Source organism: Lagenorhynchus albirostris, chromosome 12 (genome assembly GCF_949774975.1).
Source record: "Lagenorhynchus albirostris chromosome 12, mLagAlb1.1, whole genome shotgun sequence".
NCBI classification, from domain to species: domain Eukaryota; kingdom Metazoa; phylum Chordata; class Mammalia; order Artiodactyla; family Delphinidae; genus Lagenorhynchus; species Lagenorhynchus albirostris.
The window spans coordinates 8,821,959-8,847,501 of record NC_083106.1 but is presented as its reverse complement, the minus strand read 5'-3'; the positions used below and the strand labels follow the sequence as shown (position 1 = coordinate 8,847,501).

The window sequence follows — 25,543 nt, the reverse complement described above, 5'->3', positions numbered from 1 at the left end:
CACCTGCACTGTGTTTACCTGTGGAAGCACAGAGATGAGTAGCTCAAAGGGTTTAGATAGCATGTTAACAAAAGAACAATACATTTTTTTGAGAAGTGACAAGGAGAAGACTTGAAGTTTCTAGGACAGCACATTGTGGGCAGGTAATTATATGGGGGAGCTAACGGAAGATAAGGGCCAGTTAGTAAAGTTTGTTATGCAGATTCCCCTGGTGTTGATAATGGTCTAGCATTGTCACCAGTGGTTCATTTCTGTCCTTCCTGGTGGGGGATGGGTAGACACCTTCACAGATTTATGTCCTGCTTTTAGGCAAGTAGGGGGAAGGGAGAGAGCTTTTCTTCTATCTGCTTCTTCTCCATCGCCTTCAGCTCTACGTAATTCTCATGCCAATGTGGCATATCTTGGGGTGCACACTCTGTTACCTTTCAAGGAAAAATAATTCAGTCATGAATTCAGACTCTGACCGAGCCAAAGCATCTTTGCAGGGAAGCAAGGGCCCCACCCTCGTGCTGACCGTTTTCCTCTTTCTGATTTCAGAGGTGGTGACCCAGTGGTGCACGCAGGGAGACCTCCTGGCAGTCGCTGGCATGGAGCGCCCGACCCAGCTCGGTGACCTTCCCAATGGCCCTCTTCTGAAGAGTGCCATGGTCAAGTTCTACAATGTTCGCGGGGAGCACATCTTTACACTGGACACGCTTGTGCAAGTAAGGATGTGTGCCGGACACCCGGCCGTGCCTCTGATGTGTTAGTTTGCACCCACCCTCCGTTAAATGCTCATGAGCTGATTCTACTCACTGTGATTATCTTTGACAGATTTTAATCTTTTGTTGACCTGAATTAAATTATGGGGTATAGACCAGAAGAAGTAAGGGAAAAAGAAGCTTTTGCCTGTTAACCAAAATACACCCATTTCCATTCCCAAGCGAGTGCACAGTGAGTAAGCAGAGCGAGCTGGTGTTTATCATCATTCTGAAGCAAAAATCAGAAACTCGCAGAGACGTAAATGCTGAATTTACGTTTATTTACTCTGATTTTGTTTGTTATGCCAGTAATGTACTTTTACAGTTAAACTAAATTATTGTTAAACAGTAAGTAAAAAAGCTTAAAGGTGTTTAAGAAAGTGTGCACACGTGGGCCCCTCTCTATTTGTTTTTATCTCCCAGAAAGCTTTAGACCGCCTCATTTCTGGTCTGGATCAGTTATGGTGGAGGCAGAATTCCACTACAGTGGAGTGGCGTGGTGTGGAGTCTGAGAGCGAGTTCACGGTTGATGGGGGTGATAATAAACTAGGGACTTACGTCCTAACCTTACCCAGCTCATCAGAGAGACAGGTGTACCAGGTTTGGGGAAATTTGTAATTAGGTGCAGGCATTAATTATTTAAATGTACCTTTTTTTTAATTGTAGTAAAATACACATAACATAAAATTTACTGTCTTAACCATTTTTAAGTGTACTACATTATTTTGTAACCAATCTCCAGAATTTTTTCATCTTTGCAAAACCGAAACTGTCTATACCTTCTTGTTTCTATGAATTTGACTGTTCTACGTACCTCATATAAGTGGAACCATACAGTGTGTGTCTTTTTGTGTCTGGCTTACTTCACTTAGCAGAATGTCCTCGAGGTTCATCCACATCGTAGCCTGTGTCAGAATTTCATTCCTTTTTAAGGCTGAATAATATGCCATTGTATGTGCGCGCTACGTCTTGTTTATCCATTCATCCATCAGTGGACGTTTGGTTTCCTTCCAGCTTTTGGCTGTTACGAATAATGCTGCTGTGAACAGGGATATACAAATATCTCTTTGAGTTGCTGCTTTCAGTCCTTTTGGATAGATGCCCAGAAGTCGAATTGCTAGGCTATATGGTAATTCTGTGTCTGACTTTTTGAAGAGCTGCCATACTGTTTCATGGTGGCTGCACCATCTTACGTTCGCCCCAGCAGTGCACAAAGATTCCAGCTTCTCCACGCCCTCGCCAGCACTTGTTATTTTCTGGTTTTTTGATGATAGCCGTCCAGATGGGCATGAGGTGTTATCTTGTGGTGCTTTTGATTTGTATATCCCTGAGGATTAGTTATGTTGTCACAGAGCCTGAGGCACTTCTCTCTCCCCGTCCCCCCTCAGAGCGTCAGCTCCGTGAAGACAGGGAGCTTCTTTTATTCCATGTCAATCCCCAAACGCCCAGCATGTGTCTGGCCCACTGCACACATTTGACAGGGATTTACTGACTGTGACCGGATGACAGCTCAGGAGGCGAGTACGTGATTGGACGGATGCATGGCACGGATCGTGTAGCAGCAGGAGATGAGGTCGCGAGGTATTTAGCGTCTCTTCGCGTGCCATAAGGGGTTGAAACAGGCCGTTAACCTTCCATGATGCTGTGGCAGCGGAAGTAGGGTGAGCAGACTAACCTGCTTTCCTCGTAAGTAGCTGGCGTCTGACACAGAGAGAGGGACAGCCTGACTGTCCATTGGCCACTCCTTTCGTACCTCTCCGGCCCAGGGACACCTGGCCTCGGGCCAGCAAACTCACCAAAGCACCAGGTTCCCGCCACACGGATACTCCCCGAAATGCAGCTCGTCGTCTTGCCCTTTTGCCTTAGATTTACGTGCCGAATACCTACACAAATTAAGTTCTAGCCATCGGTGCTAAAAATAGTCATTTTGTGCAATTTGAGAAAGCGATGAAGTCCACACATTTACAGCTGAGTTTCTCCCTAGCAGACGGCAGCTGTTCAAAAACAAAAACATTCATCTGCGGGAGTCGCGTCTGTGTGCACCCTCGCGTGTTCCCAGGTTCGCTGGAAGAGAATGTTTGACACGGTTCTCTTCCGCTGCAGCTAATCCTGGTGGGTGGGATGTGCCTGGGGAAGATGAGCTTGGACGCGCTCTGCCGGGGGCAGTGAGCAGGGGATTCCTGTTGTACCTGCAGCGGCGGGTCCCAGGGGCCGGGGCCGATGAATCGGGACGCCCCTACCCTGTGTCTGCGGGCACGTGTGTTTACCACCGCCTTGATTCCTGTCCTTTCTGAGAAAACGGCACGCTTGTGCTGAGGGCTTTGCGCCAGTAAACAGCACAGGAAGATGAGCACCGGCAGGAAATGAGACTTGTAAAAAGTAAGATGACATGTAAAAAACTGTAAAAGTATAAGCAAGGTATAAAAGGATTTTGTTGTGTGTGTTAATTTTCTTATTTATTTACTTCCAGTTTTATTAAGATATATTTGATATGGACACTTTGTGAGTTTGAGGTCTACGACGTCTGGATTTGCTATGCGTATGTATGGCAGTATGATTACTGCCGTGAAGTTAGCTCTCAGCTCCCTCATGTCACATAATTACCACTTCTTTTCTGTGGTGAGAACATATAAGGTCTTCTCTCTTAGTAACTTCTAGGTATTTGTACAGTATTGTTAACTGTAGTCACCATGCTGTGCATGGATCCCAGGTAGCAGGACTTCCTACGGGCTTACAGGACTTAGAGGGATCCTGAGAGGTCATGGCCCTACTTACTGGCCTCAGACTCAGTGGTAACCATGACAATCAATTTCCCCATGTCAGTGATACCTCAGCATCTTCAGACAAGAGTATCGGCTTTCACTAGTTGTAAATTTTTCCTTACTTTTCTAATACAGCTTTAAGATGTATTATGGCAAAGGCACCAGTATTTATTTTGCTACTTTATTATCTTACGTGGGGCATATGCTGTAAAAATAAATTCAATGAGTGTGATTTCCCCCTTTGCTGAAATAAATAAATCATCACTGACTTGGGCAAGTAAGTGAATGCTGTACCGTACTGTACTGTACTATAAATTCCTAGTGGTAGTGGTCTTGTCCTGCTCTTAGAAAAGGGGGTTTCCTGGTCACCTTGCTCCAGATAACAGGTCCTTTGAGACCCTGCAGGCATCACTTCTCCAGGCCAAATTATTCCAGTTCTTTTTTCCCGGGTCTAGTTTTCAGTCCTTTCACTCCTCCTTGCTGAGAATTCTCAGTTTTCCTCATTTCGCGATGCCGGGTGTGGAGGGCACGGCCCTTCCTCCACCTTCTGCTGCTTCGCGCTCACCCGGCAGCGCTGCGTGGCTGGGTTACCGCCGAGCGCAGGCCCATGTGACCGGGGGGCTCTTTTCTGCCACAATGAGTTATTCCAGTCATTGTCCCCTCATGGTTTATGCAGCTCGTTTCTCCTCTTATCTGTTGCCTTTTCTACACATCCGTTGTTGGGTCTGTTGGTGAGTAAAACAGCCTTGACCAAGCAGGTTAAGGGGAGAACTGTGGGGAGAATTGGGGTTCGTGACTGTATTTGTGGTTGACAGAGAGGCAGCGCGTTGTAGTAAGATGAGCATAAGCAGCGGGGTTGGGGGATGGGTGAGAATGTGCTCTCCTGCTGATCAGCTGTGAGTTCCGGAGCTCTCTTAGTCTCAGTTTCCACATATGTTAACTGGGAATAATGATGCCTGTGTGGCAGAGTTGAGAGGATTAAATGAGATAATACGGGTGCTTATTAAGATACCTTAATGTGCAACTGCAATGTAGTTAGTTTTTAAGACCTGATTGTTAATTTTTGTTAAGATGGGTAGTGTTTATACCTGTAATTATAACAGATAGGATTTTTATCTGTTTATAGACTTGAAAGTCTATAAAGTGGTTTAAATTCCTTTTTACAAAGCTATAGCATACTTATCATAATGATAATCTTATAGAAGACCCTCCCAAAACATGTAATCAGCTGTTAACACAGAGGTAATTACTATGAAAAGCAAACCAGGAGGAGGGAGGGGAAGAGAGGATGAATATATGTGTTCTTGCATTGTGACCACTGGGACATCAGGTAGATGGATTCAAAACTCATGGAAAATTGGAAGGAAGAAGTGTCTGGTATTTTTGCAGCCAGTTCCAACCGAGTCAGATTGTGCTAATTGGAAGCGGTTCCTCATGATTTGAGCTGTAGGTTGTAAGTATTATCTTCGGAGACTTGGGGGTTGGCAGGGCGGTTTGCAGCTTTAAGATCAAGCATGATTATGCTACCAATAGAGCTTTGTCCTAAACTGCACTTACGGGGGGTCGGTCATACTGAAGAAACTCTCTTCGTATATTTTTTATGTGTCGTCTGCCGTGTCTTCGGCAGTGATTATGTCTTGCTCTAACCTAACAGTTTCCTCTGTGGGGGTCTACCCTCTGTGAGGGATCCTTTTATAAGGAGGCCCTTCTTGGAAGTACTCTGAAGCCCCCAGACTGAGCTCCAGGCCCTGTGACCCTCCTCCAGGGGACTGCGGCTGTGGTCCTACCCTGCGGCTGCGCGGCCTCGCCATGATGGAAATGAAGTTATCTTCAGCCTTGCATTTTTGTTTTGAATTCGAAGCCAGGATTAGCTGACCCTGGAGGCTATTTTAAGCAAGTGTCTTCATGTGTTTCTTTTATCTTGATGCCTGTCACTAAAGTGTTGTGAAACTTCTCTTCCTGTTTCCTATAAAAGATCTGGTATCCCCACTTCTGATCTTGACTTCATTAAATTGGAACTCCACCTGTCTGGACCAGAATGAGCGAATCCTCTCACTGCTTCTCCGTCGCGACCCTCCGCCTCTTCCTGGGCTGACCTTTCCTAGATGGCGCCCCTGAGCTTCGGATTCCTTTTCCCAGTGCAGCCAGTTTCTAACTCGCGTATTTGGATCCCAGCCTGCCTCTTCAAAGCCAATAATGGCCGCAAACCCCTAGAGCGGCTGCCACAGGAACTGTGTCCCTCTCTCTCCCCTTTCCTGCCCCATCGGCTCAAGGATGGCTGAGAATAACAGTGATTGAATATCTGTGGGTTATCACCTGTGATGAGTCCCAGAAGCACTCTGATTTCTTTCATCTCCTTTAATCCTCACAGCCCCCTTTTGACTCATGAGAAAGTATGAGACTTGTATTATTCCCTGGGTCATGAGCTTGTGACTCAAATCCAAGGTTGATCTGACTCTGAAATGTTCCTTATAGGGACAAAAGGGAAGAGCCATCTGGTCTACCTTCTCCCTACCTCTCCAAGCCTTGGAAACTACCCCTGCTACTTGAGGATCCAGGTAGCCAGAGCCTCAGTAAGGAATACGGGTTACTGTGTACCGCAGGCTGTTTGCATCTCCTGGCAGAGATGTCATTATATGGAGCTAGGTTAGGTTTTATGTCACCAAATTAAATGAGATAATACATGTAAAAGAACTTGGTAACACTATTCTGGTGCTTTGTGCTCTGGCCTGGGGATCTAACTACTTTTCAATGAAAATACCGACTGTTTTTTTCCTTAATTAATTAATTTTATTTTTGGCTGCGTTGGATCTTCGTTGCTGCGCGTGGGCTTTCTCTAGTTGCGGCAAGCGGGGGCTGCTCTTTGTTGCGGTGCGCAGGCTTCTCATTGCGGTGGCTTCTCTTGTTGCGGAGCACGGGCTCTGGGTGCGCAGGCTCAGTAGTTGTGGCTCGCGGGTTCTAGAGCGCAGGCTCAGTAGTTGTGGCGCACGGGCTTAGTTGCTCCACGGCATGTGGGATCTTCCCGGATCAGGGCTCAAACCCGTGTGCCCTGCATTGGCAGGTGGATTCTTAACCACTGCACCACCAGGGAAAGCCTGAAAATGCCGACTTTTTATAATGTAGGATTTAATACCCTCGACTGTGCTTTTTAAAACCAACATTCTAAAAATCTGTTAGATCATTTTATTTTGCTCGACACAGAGAGCGTGATCTGTCTTTGCTTTTCACAAGAGCAAAAGCTTACACACAGTCTCCCTTCCCTTCCCGGCAGCGCCCCATCATCTCCATCTGCTGGGGACACCGGGACTCTCGGCTGCTGATGGCGTCAGGACCGGCCCTGTACGTGGTGCGTGTGGAGCACCGGGTGTCCAGCCTGCAGCTGCTGTGCCAGCAGGCCATTGCCAGCGCCCTGCGAGAGGACAAGGATGTCAGCAAGCTGGCCCTGCCCCCCCGCCTTTGCTCCTACCTCTCCACTGCCTTCATCCCCACCATCAAGGTAAAGCCTTCCCCCTGCTCCTTCTCCACCCTGCTGGCTGCCTGCCTGCCCCGGAAGGACCGCCGGGAGGAGGGCGGAGTCAGGGAGATTGGCGAGAGACCCAGAGCAGGACCACAGAAGTGGGGCGGCTCCCCGGAGTTCTGCCGTGGTCCTCCCTGTGTGCTGTCTGTCCCTAGCGTTAGTGTCCATGGGGGACTCGCTTGTGTGATGGACGTGAGCTTTCTTGTGGTAAAGGCAGTATTCCGAGCCTGACTGCTGTAGCCTCCCGACGGTCAGTCCGTCCGTTCAGTCCTGACTTGCGGGCAGATGCTGCCATTGTTCCCACGTGAGACAGCGGGAAACGTGTTCCTAGAAGTCAGGTAACTCGCTCCATCGATAGTTACGAAAATGGTCGGGATTGAGCCCAGTTCAGTCCTAGGGCCTGCCTTCCTCACCACTGTGCTGAGGAAGCTGACCGCTGCCAGCACTCACTGTCAGCTGTCCTTTATACGGGTTGTAACCCAGAAACTAGTCTGTTCCAGTGGGAGTGTGTGGAACATAGCTGCCAGTTGCTCTTCAAGGGTGGGTTTCCTCCTTAGCCTCTGGCCCTCTGCACCTTAGGTTCTTTTCTGTATTCTCTTTTTTGTTTTTTATCTTTGCTTCTAAGTATCAGATTGGCTTGTTGGTTACTTTTTTTCTAAAACGTCAGAGTTTAGAACCTGTTATGATGTTTTCTTTCTAGTTGGTTTACAATCTTGGATTTGCAATAGTGATTCTCCACCCTGGCTGCACGTTGGAATCACCTGGGGGAGTTTTTAGAAAATGCACATGCCCAGGTTTATCCCCTGGAGATTCCAGTTTCATTGTCTGAGGTGGGATCCTGGCTTAGGTATTTTTTAAAAGCCCCCAGGAGATTCTTTTTTTATACTTTGGTCATACCATGCGGCTTGTGGGATCTCGGTTCCCTGACCAGGGGTTGAACCCGGGCCCCAGCAGTGAAAGCGCCAAGTCCTAACCGCTGGCATTCTGACACACACCCAGTGCTGCGAGTCCCTGTTTCACGGCACATAGTTAACCCTTCCTGAGCCAGTGCAGAGTATCAGTGGTGCCCACACTCGCTTCCTTCTGTGTCCTGCCTCCAGCCCCCAATTCCAGACCCCAGCAACATGCGAGACTTCGTCAGCTACCCGTCGACCGGCAGCGAGCGTCTGCACTGCACCATGAAGCGCACAGAGGACGACCCCGAGGTGGGCGGCCCCTGCTACACGCTCTACCTGGAGCACCTGGGCGGGCTCGTGCCCATCCTTAAGGGGAGGCGCATCAGCAAGTTGCGGCCCGAGTTCGTCATCATGGACCCGCGGACAGATGGCAGATCAGGTGGGGCCCCCTCCCCCGGAGGCACTGAAGCCCTGTCGGGTGTGGTTGTGGAACAGCCTTCCTGGCGCACTGTGCGGAGGGGGAGCCTGTGGATGAAACGTGAGCCTGTCTGGGCTGGCGAGGAGCATCCCTGAAGCTGCTCCATTTCCAAAATCCCGTTAAAGTTAGTGACTCTCTTAATGTACTTTCTGATGGGTTTTTAACAGCGTTTTGTGCGGCTTCAGTGTGGCCGGGTCTGTAGAGGCAGCGCGGGCTCCAGTCGGGGGAAGCTGGCATAGGCCTTCTGGGAATGGCGACTTCCTCTGTCGGTTACTCATCAGGTGTTCACTGAGGACCTTCGTGTGCTGGTGGAGGCCATCGGAAAGTAGTAGTGAGGTGCTGCCTCCGCCCCCCAGAGGGAACGATAGAACTGGAGTTGTCAGACCTTCAGCCTGCCCCCCAGCCTCCCGCTAGCACCTTGCTTCTGCTCCTCTCTAATCCACCGTTAACTGCTTTGTAGCCGACCTCCAAGGAAAACTGCTTGTTCACCCATAGAGATTTTGGCGTGGTGAACCACCCCTGCCTTCCAGAAACCCTCCTAGACTGGTCTTCATGACTCGGTGGTGTGTCCAGGTGCTCTCTGCGTACTTCTCTCTGGGAGCCTCAAGGGAAGGAACCGTGTTCTTTTTGTTGGTACCGTGTGTGCTAGCCCGGGGCCCCCACCTGGTGACTGGCATGGCCTGCGTGTCCCCGCCAGCAGGACCTGCCGGCCCGAAGGTGCTGTCGCCTCCCTGTGGAGTCTTGCCCGTCGCCGTGTCCCTCAGGGCCCGCGGTGGTTGTCACGTGAGGGCTCCATCTGGCCCCCGAATCCCGGGGACCTGTGGGGAGGGAACTGAGTCATCATGGTACCCCCAGGGCCTGGCACGCACCTGACCTCGAAACGACACGAGCTGAATTGGGTTTGTTTCCATTAGTTCATCTTTATTCTCTCCACTTCCCGTCTCCCACTCACGCTCCTGCCCATTAAGCTGGGCTCTGCCCCTCATTATGTCCCCAAAGCCACAGGTCGTGGGACGACCAGAGTCATCCTCCTGTCACAGTGCAGTGGGCTTTCTCAGCCTCCTTGCCCCTCTAGTGTTTTATATAGTCAATCCACCTCTGTCTGCTTTTCTTTATTCACTCAGCATCTGTGGCAACATTCTGCTACCAGTGTTACTGTATAAAATTGAAAGCAGTACAGCTATACTTACCTTAGTCAGTTTTGTCTTCAGGAGCAGGGAGAGCAAGTAGAAGGAGTGGAGGCTGGTGAGGAGGCAGGTGGAGGCAGGAAGGCAAAGTGAGGAGAACAGGCGAGCAGTGGACGTGAACTTGGAAGGAAAATGCGTTTCAGGGGATGGGAAAGAAGAGAGCTGTTGACAATGAGCGTGGCCAACGAGGGGACGTGTGAAGAAGGGCTGAGCGGCACACGCGTCCCGGCTTCTCACGGGCGCTCTTGCCTCCCAGGTTCCTCCCGGGCACGTGACTTCATAGAGCCTATGCTCAGGTGACATCTGGAGGGGAACTCGAGTGCAGAGCTTGCCTCTGTTCCCCGGGTGCATGGATTCCCTGCTGAAGAACAGGACAGAAGCCGGGGGGTGGGGGGAGGAGATGTTTTATTTCTGTAGTTAAAAGAAGTTAAAAGTTGTAAAGCAAAGTGATTCAATAAGGTGTGTTTGGTGCCTACTTTGTACACGGTCCTTGAATCTCCTGCAGCTGTGAAGCAACGCCAGGGCGTCTCTGCTTTCAAGGAGTTTATAATCCCTTTTGGACGGCAAGACAACACTCGAAAAGTTCATTTAAAAAGTCAAGATTTAAATACCTTGAGACAAAAATAGAAGATGTATCACAGGCAGAATATGACTAATTACCAGCTGAATGGTGAACGTAAATGGGTGCAGAGGAGGAAAAGCTCCCTGACCAGGAGAAGCCAGGAATTGCTCATCGTGAGAAGCGGATTAACTCTTCCAAACCTGCACATCGTTGTTTCTCACGTGTGGTCCATGGGCCGCCTCCCTGTAAGTCACCTGGAATACTTACTTAAATAGAGATTCCTGGGCTTTTGCCCCTTAGGTTAACTCAGCAGGTCTGGAGGGAAGCCTAGAAATCTGCAGATTAATGGGTGTGCAGGTGATTGTTATGTTCTAAAGTCTGTGATCCACTGTTGTAGATGTTCTCCAAGCAACTTAACAGATGTTCCTCAACATTACCGCTGTATGTTTTTATAATAGATAACATGAATCCCAATAATTTTTTTAGCAGAAATCCACCAGTTCTCAAAGGATTCTCAAAAGGAATCCTTAGAGCTTGCGATGGACTGAATTGTGTGCCCCCCAAATTCACATGTTCAAGCCCTAACCCAGGGTTACTGCATTTTGGAGACAGGGCTTTGCATTTTGGAGACAGGAGGTAATTAACGCTGTCATAACGGTGGGCTCCTAATCCGATAGGATTGATAGCGTTCTAAGAAAATGAGGAGGGAGCTCTCTCTCTCTCCCCTCCCCCCTCTCCCTCTCCCTCTCCCCCTCCCTCTCTCTCTCTCTCTCCCTGTCTCTCTCTGTCTCTCTCTCTCTCTCACGTGCTCTCTCTTGCGTGCTCTCTCGCTCTTTCTCGCGCTCTCGCTCTCTCATGCGCTCTCTTGCGCACGTGCTCTCTCTCTGTCTCTCTCTCGTGCGCGCGCTGTTTCTGTCTCTCTCGCGCGCGCGCACACACTAACCCCCCCCCCCCAACATGTGCACACACCAAGGAGAGGCCATGGGAGCACATAGTGAGAAGGTGTGGGTCTGCAAGCCAAGGACACGGCCGTGCTGGCCCCCTGACCTTGGGACTTCTCAGCCAACATTACCGCACAAGCCAGTTCCCCTCCTCTCGCTCCCTTTTCCTGTACGTGTGTGGAGAACCCTGACTAATACAGACTGTAGTACTGAGAAGTGGGGTGCTGCTGGAACAGATACCTGCAGATGTGGAAGCAGCTTTGGCGCTGGGTCCTGGGTAGAGGCTGGAGGAGTTCTGAGGGACACCTTGGAAATATGGAAGTTAGGGCGATCTCTGGTGACGTCTCGGGCAGAGTGAGGAGCATGTTATTGGAAACTGGAGGAAAGTGACTCTTGTTATAAAGCGGCAGGGAACGTGGCTGAAGTGTGTTCTGGTGTTTTGTGGAAGATAAAACTTGCAAGCCAGTGAAACTGGATATTTACCCCAGGAGATTTCTAAGTGGTTTGGAAGGAGTGGCTTGGTTCATCGGGACTGCTTAGAATAAAACGAGAAAGGGGAGGACGAATTGAAGAAGGAATTGTTAAGTACAAAGGAACCAGAACTTGAAGATTTGGAAAATTCTCAGCCTTTCCACACAGGACGAGGTGAAGGCAGGCTGTTGGACATCTTGGATTTGCCGGGATGGGATGAGAGAGCTGTTTGTAGGAACGTACTCTGTTCTTCAAGAGGGAGAATGACCCCAGCGGCGATTCAGAGGTCAGCAGGGCCACTGCTGCGGTTTCAACAGGCAAGACGGCCTCAGCCCAGAGCCTTGAACCGCAGCCCAGCGTACCACGGAGGCGACACAGAGTATTGAACCAAAGGGGATTATTCTTGAGCCTTAAGGTCTAATGGAATTCCCCTTACTAGGTTTTGGACTTGCGTAGGACCCATCGCCCTTTCTTTCTTTCCTTTTTCTCCTCCCTTTTGGAGCAGAAATCCTTCCCCTGTGCCTGTCCCACAGCTGTATTTTGGATTCACATAACATGTCTGCTTTCACTGGTTCACATCCGGAAAGGAATTTTGCCTCAGTGTGAATTGTACCTTGAGTTTCACCCACATCTGATTTAGATGATATTTACGTGAGACTTTGGGCTTTAGATGAGAGTGTTGATGCTGGTATGAGGTAATAAGACTTTGGGGGCTGTTGGGATGGGATGAGTGTATTTTGCATGGGAGCTTGCCATGAATTTGAGCGGGGCAGCAGGGGTGGAATGCTGTGGACTCTGGAGTTCGGGCTCTTAGGAGTAATTAAGGTTGAACGAGGCTGTTGTAAGCGTGGGGTCCTGATCCAGTAAGACTGGTGGCCTTGTAAGACGAAGGGAAAGAAGAGATCTCTCTCTCTCTCTCTCTCTCTCTCTCTCTCTCTCTCTCTCTCTCTCTCTCTCTCTCTCTCTGTCTCTCTCCCCCTTCCCTCCCTCCCTCCCTCCCTCCCTCCCTCCCTCCCTCTCCCACACACACACACACACACACATGCACGCACTGAGGAAAGTCCTTGTGAAGACACGGTGCAGAGGGGACCATCAGCAAGAAAGGAAGAGAGCTCTCACCAGAACCTGACCTTGCAGGCACCTTTATCTTGGACTTCCAGCCTCCCAAACTGAGAAAATAAATTTCTGTTGTTTAAGCCCATGTCCGGTGTTTTTGCCACAAGCCTCTTGCCATAGACACCTTTGCTGTGAAAAATAAAATAACTGATTGACACTTTGGTTTGACAGTTTGGTTTCGGCTGGTTGAAATGCACTAGCATTTCTCCCAGTTAGTGACGTTACTGATGGCTTTATTGGGCTAACAGATGACGATGATTTGCCCTGAGAGTTGGTTTCCTATTTTGAAACACACTATGTTGGAGGAGAAGGAAGCCGAGGGCCTCAAAGGTGCAGAGCTGAACCCATGTTTCTCATAGAACTTTGGAACATCTATCAGCGGACGTGGGACCGTATGCCAAGAACACGAACAACAGTGTAGGGGCATTTCCCAGCGCAACACAAAGCTCAGCCACAAATACGCAGCCTAGTATTTGGAAACCACTATCTCTCTTTTTTTTTGGCCGCACCATGCAGCATGCGGGATCTTAGTTCCCCTACCAAGGATCGAACCTGTGCCCCCTGCAGTGGAATGGCGGATTCTTAACCACTGGACTGCCAGGGAAGTCCCAACGTATCTCTGTTAATGAAGGAAGAAATTTGGCAAGAAAAAAAAAATGCAGTGTCAAATGAGGAGACAAACAAGCAAAAAAAAAATAACTTATGAACAAAAGTCTTGGAAGACAAGTGCTTAGGTACAACCTACAAAATCAGTTATTTGCACAGTGTTGCCATGAACCAATACACACCTTAAATGCATTCACATATTTTGTATTTCACAATAAAGTCCTTATAATTTTGTTACTCACTTCTCATGTTTTATTATGTCCTTTCTAATGTTCCCGTTTCATGTTTCATTATTATGGCGAAATTACACACTAGGGAGACACCTAATAAAGTAGTTACCAATGTTTGTGCCCCCTGAAAGGATTCAGGTGTTGAAATTCTGACGCCCAGTGAGATGGTTTAGGAGGTGGGGCCTTGGGGAGGTGATTAGGTCATGAGGGCAGAGCCTTTATACTCATGAGATTAGTGCCTTATAAAAGAGCCTGCAGGAGGATCCCTGGCCCCTTCTGCCACGTGAGGACACGGTGAGAGGTCAGCAGTCTACGGTCCCGAAGAGGGCGTGACCAGAACCCGGCCATGTTGGTACCCTGACCTTGGACTTCCAGCCTCTAAAACTGCAAGACAGTAATTTCTGTTGTTTATAAGGCACGCAGTGTGTGGTATTTTGTTACAGGAGCCCAAACAGACTAAGACTTCAGTGAAGGAAACGAGCAAACGGTATGGTGTATAGCAGTGGTTAACAAGTGTAGGTCAGCGTTGAGTTGTGTTACTAAACTTCCTCAGGTCTGTGGACTGGGTATGTGCTCATGAACACGCGAAAGTGTTCTGTGAGGTCACATGCCTGTTTGAATCATGGCCAAACTTCCTTTGATCCAGGAATAATTCGTGACTAATTATAAATGAAGTAGTAGGAAGCACTGCTCGGGGCGTGGTGGAACTCAGATGCACAGCACTCTGGCTCGCTGGGTGCCGGAGCTGTGCCTCCTGATTCAGGCGGCAGCTTAAGGGGGTGAGGTAGTGACGGGCTGGGCGTCAGCAGCCTCCCTGCCGAGTTGTTCTGCTTTGCCTCCTGTGGCCTCCGAGAGGCCCCTGTTCACAGATGTCATCTCCACATGCTCAGAAACTTGGCTCCGAGTTTGGATTAACAGACTCATCCTTTCCAGTATAAACAGCCCTTTTGAACGATCCGATCACTCACGTTCTATAAATTAGTTCACGTGCCTTTTTCTATTACCTGGCAAGGCTCTCGGAGCCTGGAGGGATGAGGCTTTGTCAGCAAAGTGATTCTGAAGCACGGGGTACTTCCAGTGAGGGCAGAGCTGGGTTTCGGGGGGTTTTCGGGGGTGAGGGTGTGAGGAAGGCAGCAAAGGAGAGGGGATTTGGGGAGGATGTTAAATGTGAACTTCATCTACTCAGCGGTTTGGTGACAGCCTGCTCTGTGCACATCATCTTCTGCCTGATGGCCAGCTGGCCCCCATACAGGCACCTCAGTGGAGCCCACAGCTACCGCCCAATGTTCTACTGCATGGGTCTCATTCCAGCCATTGCTCGAAGCAAGCCAGCAGCTCCTGCAGGTGGAAAATCCAAGGCCCACCGGCAACCTTGTGGCACTTCCAAGACCACCTGGCATCCAGACGTAAACTTCTGGGAGTCCCTGGAACAGACCTGACATGGGTCTTAGTCCAGAGCAGGCCTGGAACCAACTGGGGTCTTCCTAGGTCCCAGGCCAGCAGCAGGCCCTCAGGGGAGTCACTGAGTCAGCAAGCCCCTTGCTTGGCGTGGGTTCCGGGGCCGCCGCAAGCCTGTGTGGCCCCAGGTGGCTGCCTGATGTGTCATGAGGCGCAACAGCACAGCCGTTTTGGCTCCAGCCTTCCGCACAGTAAACAGGGCCAGACTGTTTTGTACATTCCAGAGGCGTTAAAATTCATGCCCATTTTGATAGCAGTAGAAGTGCCTACTTTTGCTTAGGAAATGTAAGAGCATAAAAAGGTAGATGGAAAACAATGTCCTGCTCCTTTCTGTTTCAACTTCTAGACTTAAACTGATGGCCTGTCAGAGTCAGTCTGTCCTCTGGTTTCTAGTAATGACCATTGTTAGGGTCTAATTGACATTACTCCCCTAAATTTTGCTGGTTGGTGTCTTACCAGATGAAATCTATGGAAACAGCCTGATTTCCACGATGATTGACAGCTGCAACTGCTCAGACTCCAGTGACATTGAACTGAGTGATGACTGGGCTGCCAAGAAGTCTCCCAAAATCTCCCGAGCTAGCAAATCACCCAAACTCCCAAGGTAATTTCGGTCTTCAGGGGTGCGCTCCCTTTTTTGTGTCTCCGGAGGTGTGTCTGTTGTGTCTGCAGCAGAATCCCACTGAAACCAGCAGCTGAAGAGCACAGCCAGAGGGCGTCGTCGCCTTTCATCTGGAAGATCTGCCTGCAGTAATCACAGCTTCCTTCATCCTTGCCTTTGGGATAGAAAAAAACATCCAGTAGCAAGTCTGCTAAACCCGCAGAAATTCCAGGGGTGGTTAGCACTGACGGTGGGTGGCATGGGGTGGCCATAGCTAGGGAGCTCGTTTTACCTTCCAGTTTGAGAAAAGTAAGAAAAATGTTTTTATGGTGTATGTAATGTGTTAAAGAAAGTGCAGAATTACATGCCTATAATTCTGTAATAGGGAAAAAATAGTGAACTAAAAAAAATTAGATCCTAAAGTTTGTCCTAAGGAGTGGCAGAAAGCTGAGAGGAGGTGGAAGGGGCTATGGTGTTGTAGATAAGAAACCCCACGTGCCCCATCCTGGCTCCCTGACCTGGACACCACTTTCCTTATCTATGGAAGTTAAAGGGTGGACCAGATCTTCACTAAGATCCCTCTGTGATGCTGTGCAAAACCAAGGTATAATTCACATACAGATAGAGTCCCGCCCGATCTTAAACACATAAGCACGGTGTAGTTGATAAACCAGTGTATTCACCACCCAGTTGAAGATGAGATTTCCATCACCCTGGAGGGTTCCCTGGGCCCTTCCTGTTCGATACCTGCACCATTCTGACTTCTATTGCTGTAGGTTGGTTTTGCTTGTTCTTGAACTTCATATAGATGGCGTCAAACAATACTTGCTCTTTTTTTTTTTTTTAGGCTTTTTTGCTCAACATAATGATTTTGATTCATGTATGTCGTTGCGTATATCAGCAGTTTCTCTTTTTTTGCTCTATGAAATTCCCTTGTTACGAATATACTATAATGTATTCCATTTACCAATTGATGGATATTTGGTAGTTTCCAGTTTGGAGCTGTTATGAATCAAAACCAACTGTAGATGTTCTTATACAAGACCTTCTGGGGACATATGCACTTGTTTAGGAGGGGAGTTGCAGGGCCATGGGGTAGACATGTGTTGAACTTTATGGGAAGCTACCAAACAGTATCCCTAGGTGCCTGTACCATTTCAAATTCCCACAAGCAGTGTATGAGAGCTCTCACTGCTCCCATTCTTACCCGCAGTTGAAGGTCACTTAAAAAATTGTATGCATTCCGGTGGGTGGGAGGCGGTATTTGGTTGTATTGGGTTGGCCAAAAAATTCGTTTGGGTTTTTCCATATGATCTTATGGGAGACCCGAACAAACTTTTTGGCCAACCCAGTAGTTTAATCCTAGTTATCTCCAGTGATTAATGATGCTGAGCAAGTTTTCATACGTTTGTTCGCCATTTGGGTGTCTTGTGTTTTCTGACTATGAGTCCTTTGGCAGATACATGGATTGTCATACAATCTAATATGTGCATTTCTTCTTTTTTTGTCCTGTTGAGGAAATCTGTGTCTACCCTAAGGTCATGAAGACGTTCTTCTGTTCTCTTTTGGATGCTCTGTAAAGTTTTAGCTTTCACGTTTCGCTCTCAGATGAATTTTATGCCGCAGATTGATTTTTGTGTAAATATGAGTTAGGGGTAAATGTTTGGGTTTTTTCCCGTGTAGATATCCATTTGCTCTAGCAACCTGATTGATTTCTTTTTTCATTTTTATTCTAAGCTTGTTAATTTGCAAATTAGATTATGAACTTTCCTACACTTCTGCGGTGTTTCCGCTTTTCCCGTTACTTAAGCAGAGAGGCCATTTAACACATAAGTAGTCAAATCCTTCACGTGTAAATGTCCATTTGAAGTTCCTGGGTGCGGCAGTCTCCAGAGCTGGTCCTCCTTCCTTCCGTCTTTCCCAGCGTTGAATCCCCTGCACACAGCAGCCAGGCTGGTTGTCCTCGCACGGAGATTTAACCAGCTCTGTCCCCCTCAGCCCTAGATATCTTATCAAGCTCTCAAGCAGTATATGTGAGGCTTCATGGTTTTCCTTCATAGAACGCCATCAACCTTACCATGTTCATTTTTATAATACTCTCTTCGGGGTAGATTGGCATTAAACACGTATGTTCCCCATGTCATAAGCATAGGAACTGAAGACAAACTTTAGATCTAATTTAAATATTGCAGGTGGTGAAATGCTAGATAAGTCTGTTGAATTCCAAACATTATGTATTAGGAATTGTGAAATCATTGTGGTCTTAAGGTGAGAAATAACCCTTCCCACCCACCATTTTCCCCGGGACTAATTTTGTAAATCCCCGGCAGAAGGCATTTCTAAACATACTCTTCGTCAATAGGAAGTAAAAGTTAATTCTCAGGGGTTCCTTACAAATGAATCGCTTCATCTAACCGCAGTATACTCTAAATATATGCTATTTGATATATGATTCTGTCCTTTCCTCATGTTCGTAAGGCAAAAGCAGGTGGGAGGGACTTGATTAAATTAAGGGCCCAGCCTCTGAGAGAGTGACACCACGGGGGGCTGCTAGAAAGTGAGGAGGGTCCGGGAGCGCCGGTGGGTGCCTGACGCGTGGCCTCGTCTCTGCAGGATCAACATCGAGGCTCGGAAGTCCCCCAAGCTGTCGCGTGCGGCTCAGGAGATATCCCGGTCTCCTCGCCTGCCCATGCGCAAGCCGTCCATCGGCTCGCCCAGCCTGACGCGGAGGGAGTTTCCCTTTGAAGACATCACTCAGGTAGTGTCTTGAGCCCCGCCACGCACCCCTCCTTGTGCGTGCATGACAGCAGCTGAGCCCTCGGGACCGTCTCCGTGCCTGGGACGGCAGTGCCCGACCCGGGCGCCCTGGAGAAGAGCCCTGGTTGCCCCCCTCGGTGCCCCTGCCACCTCTTCATCCCGCTGGGCCTCCCTCCCACCTCGGGCATCCCTGCTGCTCCCACGAGAACCTTCTCCCAGGCAGCTCTGCTTGAGACATATCCTCATGTCCACCTCTGCTCCCTCAAACTGCTCCTGACCCCCAGTGACTCCCAGTGTCTGCGGGAGCCCAGCCCCAGCTGCGGCCCCGCAGTCTGGCCTGCCTGTCTCCCTCCTGGTCCCCCTCACCCCGGGGGCTGCAGCCTCGCTGTTGACTGGCCTCTTCCCACCTTTGTGCCTTTGTCCTGCCTGCGTCTCCATCTCCAGGTCATCGGGCCCATCCTCTCGTCTCCTCCCCCTTGTTTCTGCCTTCACGCTTCCAGATATAAGTTCACCTCCATGCCGAAGCCTTCCTTCCCTGACTCAGCCAGAGTAACCCCAAAGCATGTTGTTTATAGCTCCCTTATAACATTGCTCCGTGACTCTCTGTCTGCAAATAATTACAAGCCTGATCTCCTCCATTAGCTTATGAGCTCTCGGTGCCTGTGTGTATGTGTGTGGGCAGGGGGGAGGTTTAAGTGTAATTGACCTACAACACTATGTTAGTTCCAGGTGTACAATGTAGTGATTTGATACTTTTATACATTTCAAAATGGTCACTGTGATAAATCTAGTTACTGTCTGTCACCATACAAAGTTATTATAATATTATTGACTGTCGTCTCCATGCTGTACATTTCATCCCTGTGATTTATTTATTTTGTAACTGGAATTGTAGCTCTTAATCTCCCTCACCTGTTTCACTCATCCCCCCCCACCCTCCCCTCTGGCAACCACCTGTTTGTTCTCCACGAGTCTGTTTCTGTTTTGTTGTATTTGTTCATTTGGTTTGTTTTTTACAGTCCACATATAAGTGAGATCATACAGTATTTGCCTTTGTCTGTCTTACTTCACTTAGCATATACCCTCTGGGTCTATCCATGTTGTTAGCAAATGGCAAGATTTCATTCTGTGTATGGCTGAGCCGTATTCCTGTGTGTGTGTGTGTGTGTGTGTGTGTGTGTGTGTGTACCACAGCTTCTGTATCCATTCATCTATTGATGGGTAATTAGGTTGCTTCCATGCCTTAATTATTTTAAATAATACTGCTATGAACTTTGGGATGCACATATCTTTTCAAATTAGTGTCTTGGGAGTTTCACTTTCAGAACAATACCCAGAAATAGAATTGCTGAATCATATGGTAGTTCTATTTTTAGTTTTTTGAGCAACCTTCATACTGTTTCCCACAGTGGCTGCACCCGTTTGCATTTCTACCAACAGTGTTGGAGGGTTCCCTTTTCCCGAGGAGCTAGATTTTATTTGTCTTTATTATTGCCCTTGCACATGCATACACACACACCCTACACATATGTATGGTTTGATTACAGTGATAACTTTTTAAGTTTTTTGAAATTTAATTGAATGAAAAAACATAATTGGGTGGTCTCAGAACATAGTGGTATCAATGCAACTGGAAATATCAAGGCTAAGAATGGAGTCAGAGCTTGGTACCTTGTGTAATAGATCAGTGACCGGGGCAAAAGGAGAGGTGAAGAAAAATGTGCCCACGTCACTTCTGTGACCTTTCTAAGCTACCCACACACGGGCACACTGGGACACCGTCCGCCCCTCACTCCCAGACCTGAGAATCACAGCCCGTGAGCTACCACTTAAAAACAGGGCCTGGCATGCTGTAGTCGGCGTCTGGTATTGAAAACGGTGGAATGATGCAGAGAATGAATATTTCTGTCAGTGCCCACCAGCGACTTTTTAAGCAAAAAGTGTTGGCATTCTTCTTAAGTGATTGATAGAAAATATGGAAAGAGATTGTGGTTTTTCTTCTTTTCTTCCCCCCCACAGCACAACTATCTTGCTCAGGTCACGTCTAATATCTGGGGAACCAAATTTAAGATCGTGGGCTTGGCTGCTTTCCTGCCAACCAACCTCGGTGCAGGTAAGCACTGCGTGCATCCCAGTCGGAACTCAGGCTGAGAAATCAGTTTCGACCTCCAGTGGCCTAAAGTAAAACACGAGCTCTTACGACACCAAAAGGTTAGCATGTGCTTTACCTCCAGGTTAGCCACCGTGATGTTGTAAAAATTAGAATTATTCCTCGAATCGGGGTTTTTTTTGCCAGTGGTGCTTTGATTTTTTTCTATAAGCCCTGACTGATAAAAATGACAGAAATAACCAAAAGCTCTGATAGGTTTCTGGTTATTTTGATTTCTGGCCTTTTACTGTGGGCAGATTTTGGTACCAGTGTCTTTAGGTTCTTGAGGCAAAAGAAACTTCTCAAGAAAGTCGAGAAGAGAGCATTGGAGGCTATTAGAACACATGGGCTGACTGTTAGTACAGTTCTTAGTGGTAAATCTTTGTAGATTTCATTTCTAAGTACCAGATAAATATCCTGTCTGTTGGAAGCTTGAGACATCGGGGAAAATGGAACCAACGGAGGACAGAGCTGGGCGAGGACCCAGAGTGTGCGTCCTCCTCGGTACCCGACTTGAGTGAGTAGCACTAACGTGTCACTTTTACTCCGGGACAGTGAGGGAGGGAAATGACAGAGGTCCTTTTCCAAGTGGCTTCCTCCTGGTGGCACAGCCCTGTGTGGGCTGAGCAGCTGTGTGTCCCCCACCTTGTAGGGTGGCCTGATCATTTGACATGCACACACCTCTCCAGAAGGCCGCCTTGGCCAGCCTGTGGCTGGGGGCCCCATCTTGAATGTGCTCTGTGTGACCTACTAAAAATGTTTTTTGTTTTTTTTTTTAAATTCTGAATCTGCCTATTAGAGCTGTGTCAAACACAGATCCTTTAAAATAAATAATTCTTGCAAAGCAGACGTTAAAAGATATGTTGCCGTGTCTGTATCTTCAGAGGCTTATTAAGCAGTGCTGCAGGTGGATTTTTCATTTTGAAGTTATTCAGCTTAAAGAAGAGGAGGAATAAAGGTAAAATATAAAACTGACTTAGGAAATAAGAGTAGACTATCCCTGTACATAATGCAAAGAAATCTCTTAGGGTATCTTCCACAACCTGGACACCCTCTGAAGACCACAAAAGCCTGTTCTTCAGTAGTTCAGCAGTGCGCTGCTGGTGTACACGGGGTTCTTATACCACTGTGTGAGGGTTGTGACCATCCCCATGTCAGTAAGCTGAGAACTTAGCCATCTGCTGACTATAAACGTTGAAAAAAGGCATGAAGGAATTTACTTACTGGCTCTTTTCATTCTGTCTGCCCTTATTTCTTGGACGTTGAGTAGATCCGCGAGTGGGTCAACGAGACCTTAAGATGGGAGGGCCCGTAGGTGCCTCTGAGGCCCGTGCTGCTGCAGTGCGAGGAATCTGAGTGCGCGGGACCAAAGCCTTCTGTGTGACTGTGGTGAAGTCACTGTCCTCGTCATTGACCTTTTTAAAAAGAGGGTTTTAGCTAGTACCATATGTCAAGCGAAGAGAATTTTCCATTTGATTCTACTAGAGAGAAGAAATTAACTCTTGGATTTTAGAAGGTATATTACATGTGGGCACCCTATTAAATACTCTGGTAAGCTTACCAGTGTGGATGGAAAGCTAGAAGTCTGTATGGCCTGGCCTGTGGTTATTAAAAGAAAAAGAAAGTGAGTGCTGTTGGTTACTTTATATTGGATAATTGGATAATTTGTTTCTTTCTATTAGAATGATCTGGCCTGTGAAATTTTCTATTTTTAATTTTTTACATTTCTTAATTTTAAAAATATGGAATAAATTCAGAAGGTTTAAAGGAGCATGGTTAAGCTGTCTCGTCCTCACCCCTAGCACCTAGGTTTTCTTACCCCCTCTGGAGGCAACTGATGTTATTTCTTAATCCCTCCTGAGATTTTTAATTTTATTTCTCTTTGTCAATCTGAATGACAAAGAATAGCACTTTAATGCATGCATTAATTCTTAAGCTATATGGCCATCCAGAGTTTTTAGGCTGAAATGCATATTCTCTTCTGTGGGCAAGGGAGATGAAAAAGACCTGTAAGGACTGCTGGGTTGGAAAAATCGTCTTAGCCCACGCCAGTCCAAGCACGCACCTTACAGAGGTGCTTCAAAAAAGGAAGCCTACTGTGCCCTGGGGCTGCTGGCCAGCCAGCCACCAGGCTGTTGGAGGTGAGAGCTGTGGAGATAGGGTGTGGCTTATCTTAACACAAAACTTAAAATAGTAATAATTAAAACAACTCTACATATGTCACAGGAAAGAGTGTAAAGGGAAAGTTGACGGGGCAGTTTCATCCTGATTCTAATCTACCGTGAAACTTAAATTCAGATTCATTATTTTTTTCAGCTTATTTTGTCTCTAAATATTTTAGTTGCCTTCTCTTAAATGTCCCCATTAATCAAAGTAAACCTTAGTATTTGAAGAAGCATGTGGCAGTTCCCCGTAAGTGTCTATCCTGATCGTGAAATTGAAATAGCAAGTCAGTAAGATAAGAATTCAGTCCTGAATAAAAGCGGCATTTCATTCCTACCTGAGTCACGTCACCCCTTCTGTCATAGTCGCCTTCAAACAGCTCCTTGACTGCCCGAGATTCCCCTGAGCTCGGCGCTCTGGTTATCACCACTATTTTCACTAAATTATCCTTCTGATTGCAAATCCCGAGATTCCCCTGAGCTCGGCGCTCTGGTTATCCTTCTGATTGCAAATGAGGTTTAAAAAAATACATATCATTTCCAACTCATTCCAAAAAAGAGTGTATGTTTTTAACATTTAAAATGTGTGGTTCTGTGGACAAACCACTGGCAGGGTGGCCGGGCTAGACCGAGAATTTGCTGCCACTGAATCTGCACTGTGTCCAGGGCGGCGGGTCGAGTGCCGGGGGAGACGCGCAGCGGCCCTCAGGCGCTCAGCCCGCCCGCACAGATCTGTCTTCGGAGGGCAGGGGCGCCGCAGCCCCATCTCTCTCCCCGAGAGGGACTCTGCTGGCACCCTGGCTGCCCTCTGCTTGTCTCTGTTGACCGCTTTCCCCCTCCTCCCCACCAGTAATCTATAAAACCAGCCTCCTGCATCTCCAGCCGCGGCAGATGACCATCTATCTCCCGGAGGTTCGGAAGATTTCCATGGACTTTGTTAATTTACCTGTCTTCAACCCAAACGTGTTCAGTGAAGATGAAGATGATTTACCAGGTGTGTTCACGCATGTCGGCTGGCTTGTCACAAGCCCACACCCTCTCTCAGTGGGTCGTGTTGGGGGCCAGAGTGGTGGTAGCTGAGGATTACAGCACGTCAGCCTGTGCCTGCTGCCTCAGTGAGGTTGGAAGGCGTGTGAGGAGTCACGGCAGAAAGGTCACACACCGTCACTAGTTTGGGGAGGAGGGGGGTTGCCGGAGTAAGGGCGATGGAGGTGGAGGTGGCCGTGAGCGCTGCCGCCACCTCGTCGCACCCTCAGGGTCATCCTCCTAGTCACATGCCTGCATAAAGAGAAGTTAACGGGACCAATCAGACATCAGAAACGAAACCCTGTCTCACGGACCCTAGGCCAGCCCTCGTCCTCTCTGTCCCTGCTTAGAGAATGACGTCACGCAGATGACCCTATGCCCACGAAGCCCAGTTTCTCAAACCTGCCCCGTCTCGCGGGCAGAAAACCTGTGCATTTCAGCGTCTCTCTCTTAAGTGCAGTGCAGGTCTCCATGCATAGAACAGAGCCTGGTGTGAGTTAAAAGTAAAAGCTGGTACAAGGTTTTAAAATCCCAGTTTACAGATTTTGAAATATCTATAGCATCTTAGGTTCATTTAAGCGCTTTCTAGTCAGGGGGTCCTATTTTGATTAACAGACTAGAATGAATTCTCATTAGTCTCCCAATTATTGTCTGTGACTATTCTCAAAAGAAGTCCACCTGCAACAGTTTTATAAACACAGAGATTCCTCTACTTACAACCAAGCAAGGTTCTGAAAGTCTCTGGTTTCTGAGCCAGAGGAACCCTGCATGGGCCACTGACTTTTCCTGTTCCTGGTCATTCTCAGACAGAAGGGCTCTAGTCTCGCCATGGGATGGGCTAGACACTGATCCCAGCTCAGGCTCTGAACGTGAGGGAGTTGTCTGCCTTCTCTCAGCCCAGGTTTTTACCTGTAAAATGACTGTGCTTTCTGACAGTAGCCGCCGTTGGTCCTCTGACGGTTTGCCTCTCCTCATGGGTGCAGCAGGTGTTCTGGACTCACGCGGCCCTGATGGGCGAGGTCTTGCAACCGTGTTAGCCTGTGGTTTGGTGAGGCTGCACACCCTTGAGCGTGTAGCCTGTGCCCTGCTAGTTCACAGCCTTGGATCTGGGAGTATCTTTTACACTTTCTCCTTATCGCCTTCCATTCTCCCAGAACGTGACTGATAGAGCTCTCTCTAACGCTCCGCTGTTGTTGTAATCGCCTGTGGTTCCCTGTGGAGGAGGGAACGTTTGGTCTCAGAGTTTAAACTCAGTGCTTCGTGACGCGACAGAGACTCTCGTCTCGTTCAGTGGGGAAGACACCTGTCGTCAGTATTCTATACCAAGGAGAGAACGTCTGGAAGAGGAAGCTGAACAGGAATAGTAGAAAACTTGGGACAGGGCCCAGATTCGTGCAGCCAGGAGATAGTTACCTCTCACAAGAGGACCCCCCGGAAGGGGAGAGTCTGTTACAGGCGCTGAGGGTGGGCTTAGCTTTTCATGAACCAGCTGGTTTCGTTCTGAAGTTCTGGTGAACGGTCAGCCGGCCCCTGCAATTAGCCTGTTAAATTCTATTTCCTGCTCGGATACTGGTTGCCACACAGCACTTAGAGGCCCACATGAGCCAGCTTGCCGTGCTCGGTGAGCAGTTCAGACAGTGGCTCTGAGCACATGCACGTGGTCTGCAGATCAACGCTCAAATATACACTTTATTAAATCCCCACTGTGAACAAATAGGATATATTTACAGGGTTTATTCAATGGGGCTCACCTTATATACCATTTGAAATGCTAAAAAGCAGCTAAATTAGGAAATGACCCTTCCCCTCATATGCAGATTTGCTAGAGGAGTCTTTTCATTGGTTTCTCTACTGCATTTCACATGGTTCTATTTACAGAAACTT

The 25,543-nt window shown here is 48.1% G+C and overlaps 1 protein-coding gene across 1 annotated transcript in view; it reads left to right on the top strand.

Moving 5' to 3' along the window:
• TULP4 (TUB like protein 4) overlaps positions 1 to 25,543 on the top strand; it is a 222,115-nt gene that overhangs the window by 189,591 nt on the left and 6,981 nt on the right. Inside the window, exons 7-13 of the mRNA XM_060167747.1 lie at positions 538 to 704; positions 6,774 to 6,998; positions 8,120 to 8,354; positions 15,424 to 15,568; positions 18,179 to 18,323; positions 20,342 to 20,435; positions 23,484 to 23,627. Of these exons, the coding sequence (XP_060023730.1) occupies positions 538 to 704; positions 6,774 to 6,998; positions 8,120 to 8,354; positions 15,424 to 15,568; positions 18,179 to 18,323; positions 20,342 to 20,435; positions 23,484 to 23,627 (1,155 nt within the window). The remainder of the gene's footprint in view (positions 1 to 537; positions 705 to 6,773; positions 6,999 to 8,119; positions 8,355 to 15,423; positions 15,569 to 18,178; positions 18,324 to 20,341; positions 20,436 to 23,483; positions 23,628 to 25,543) is intronic.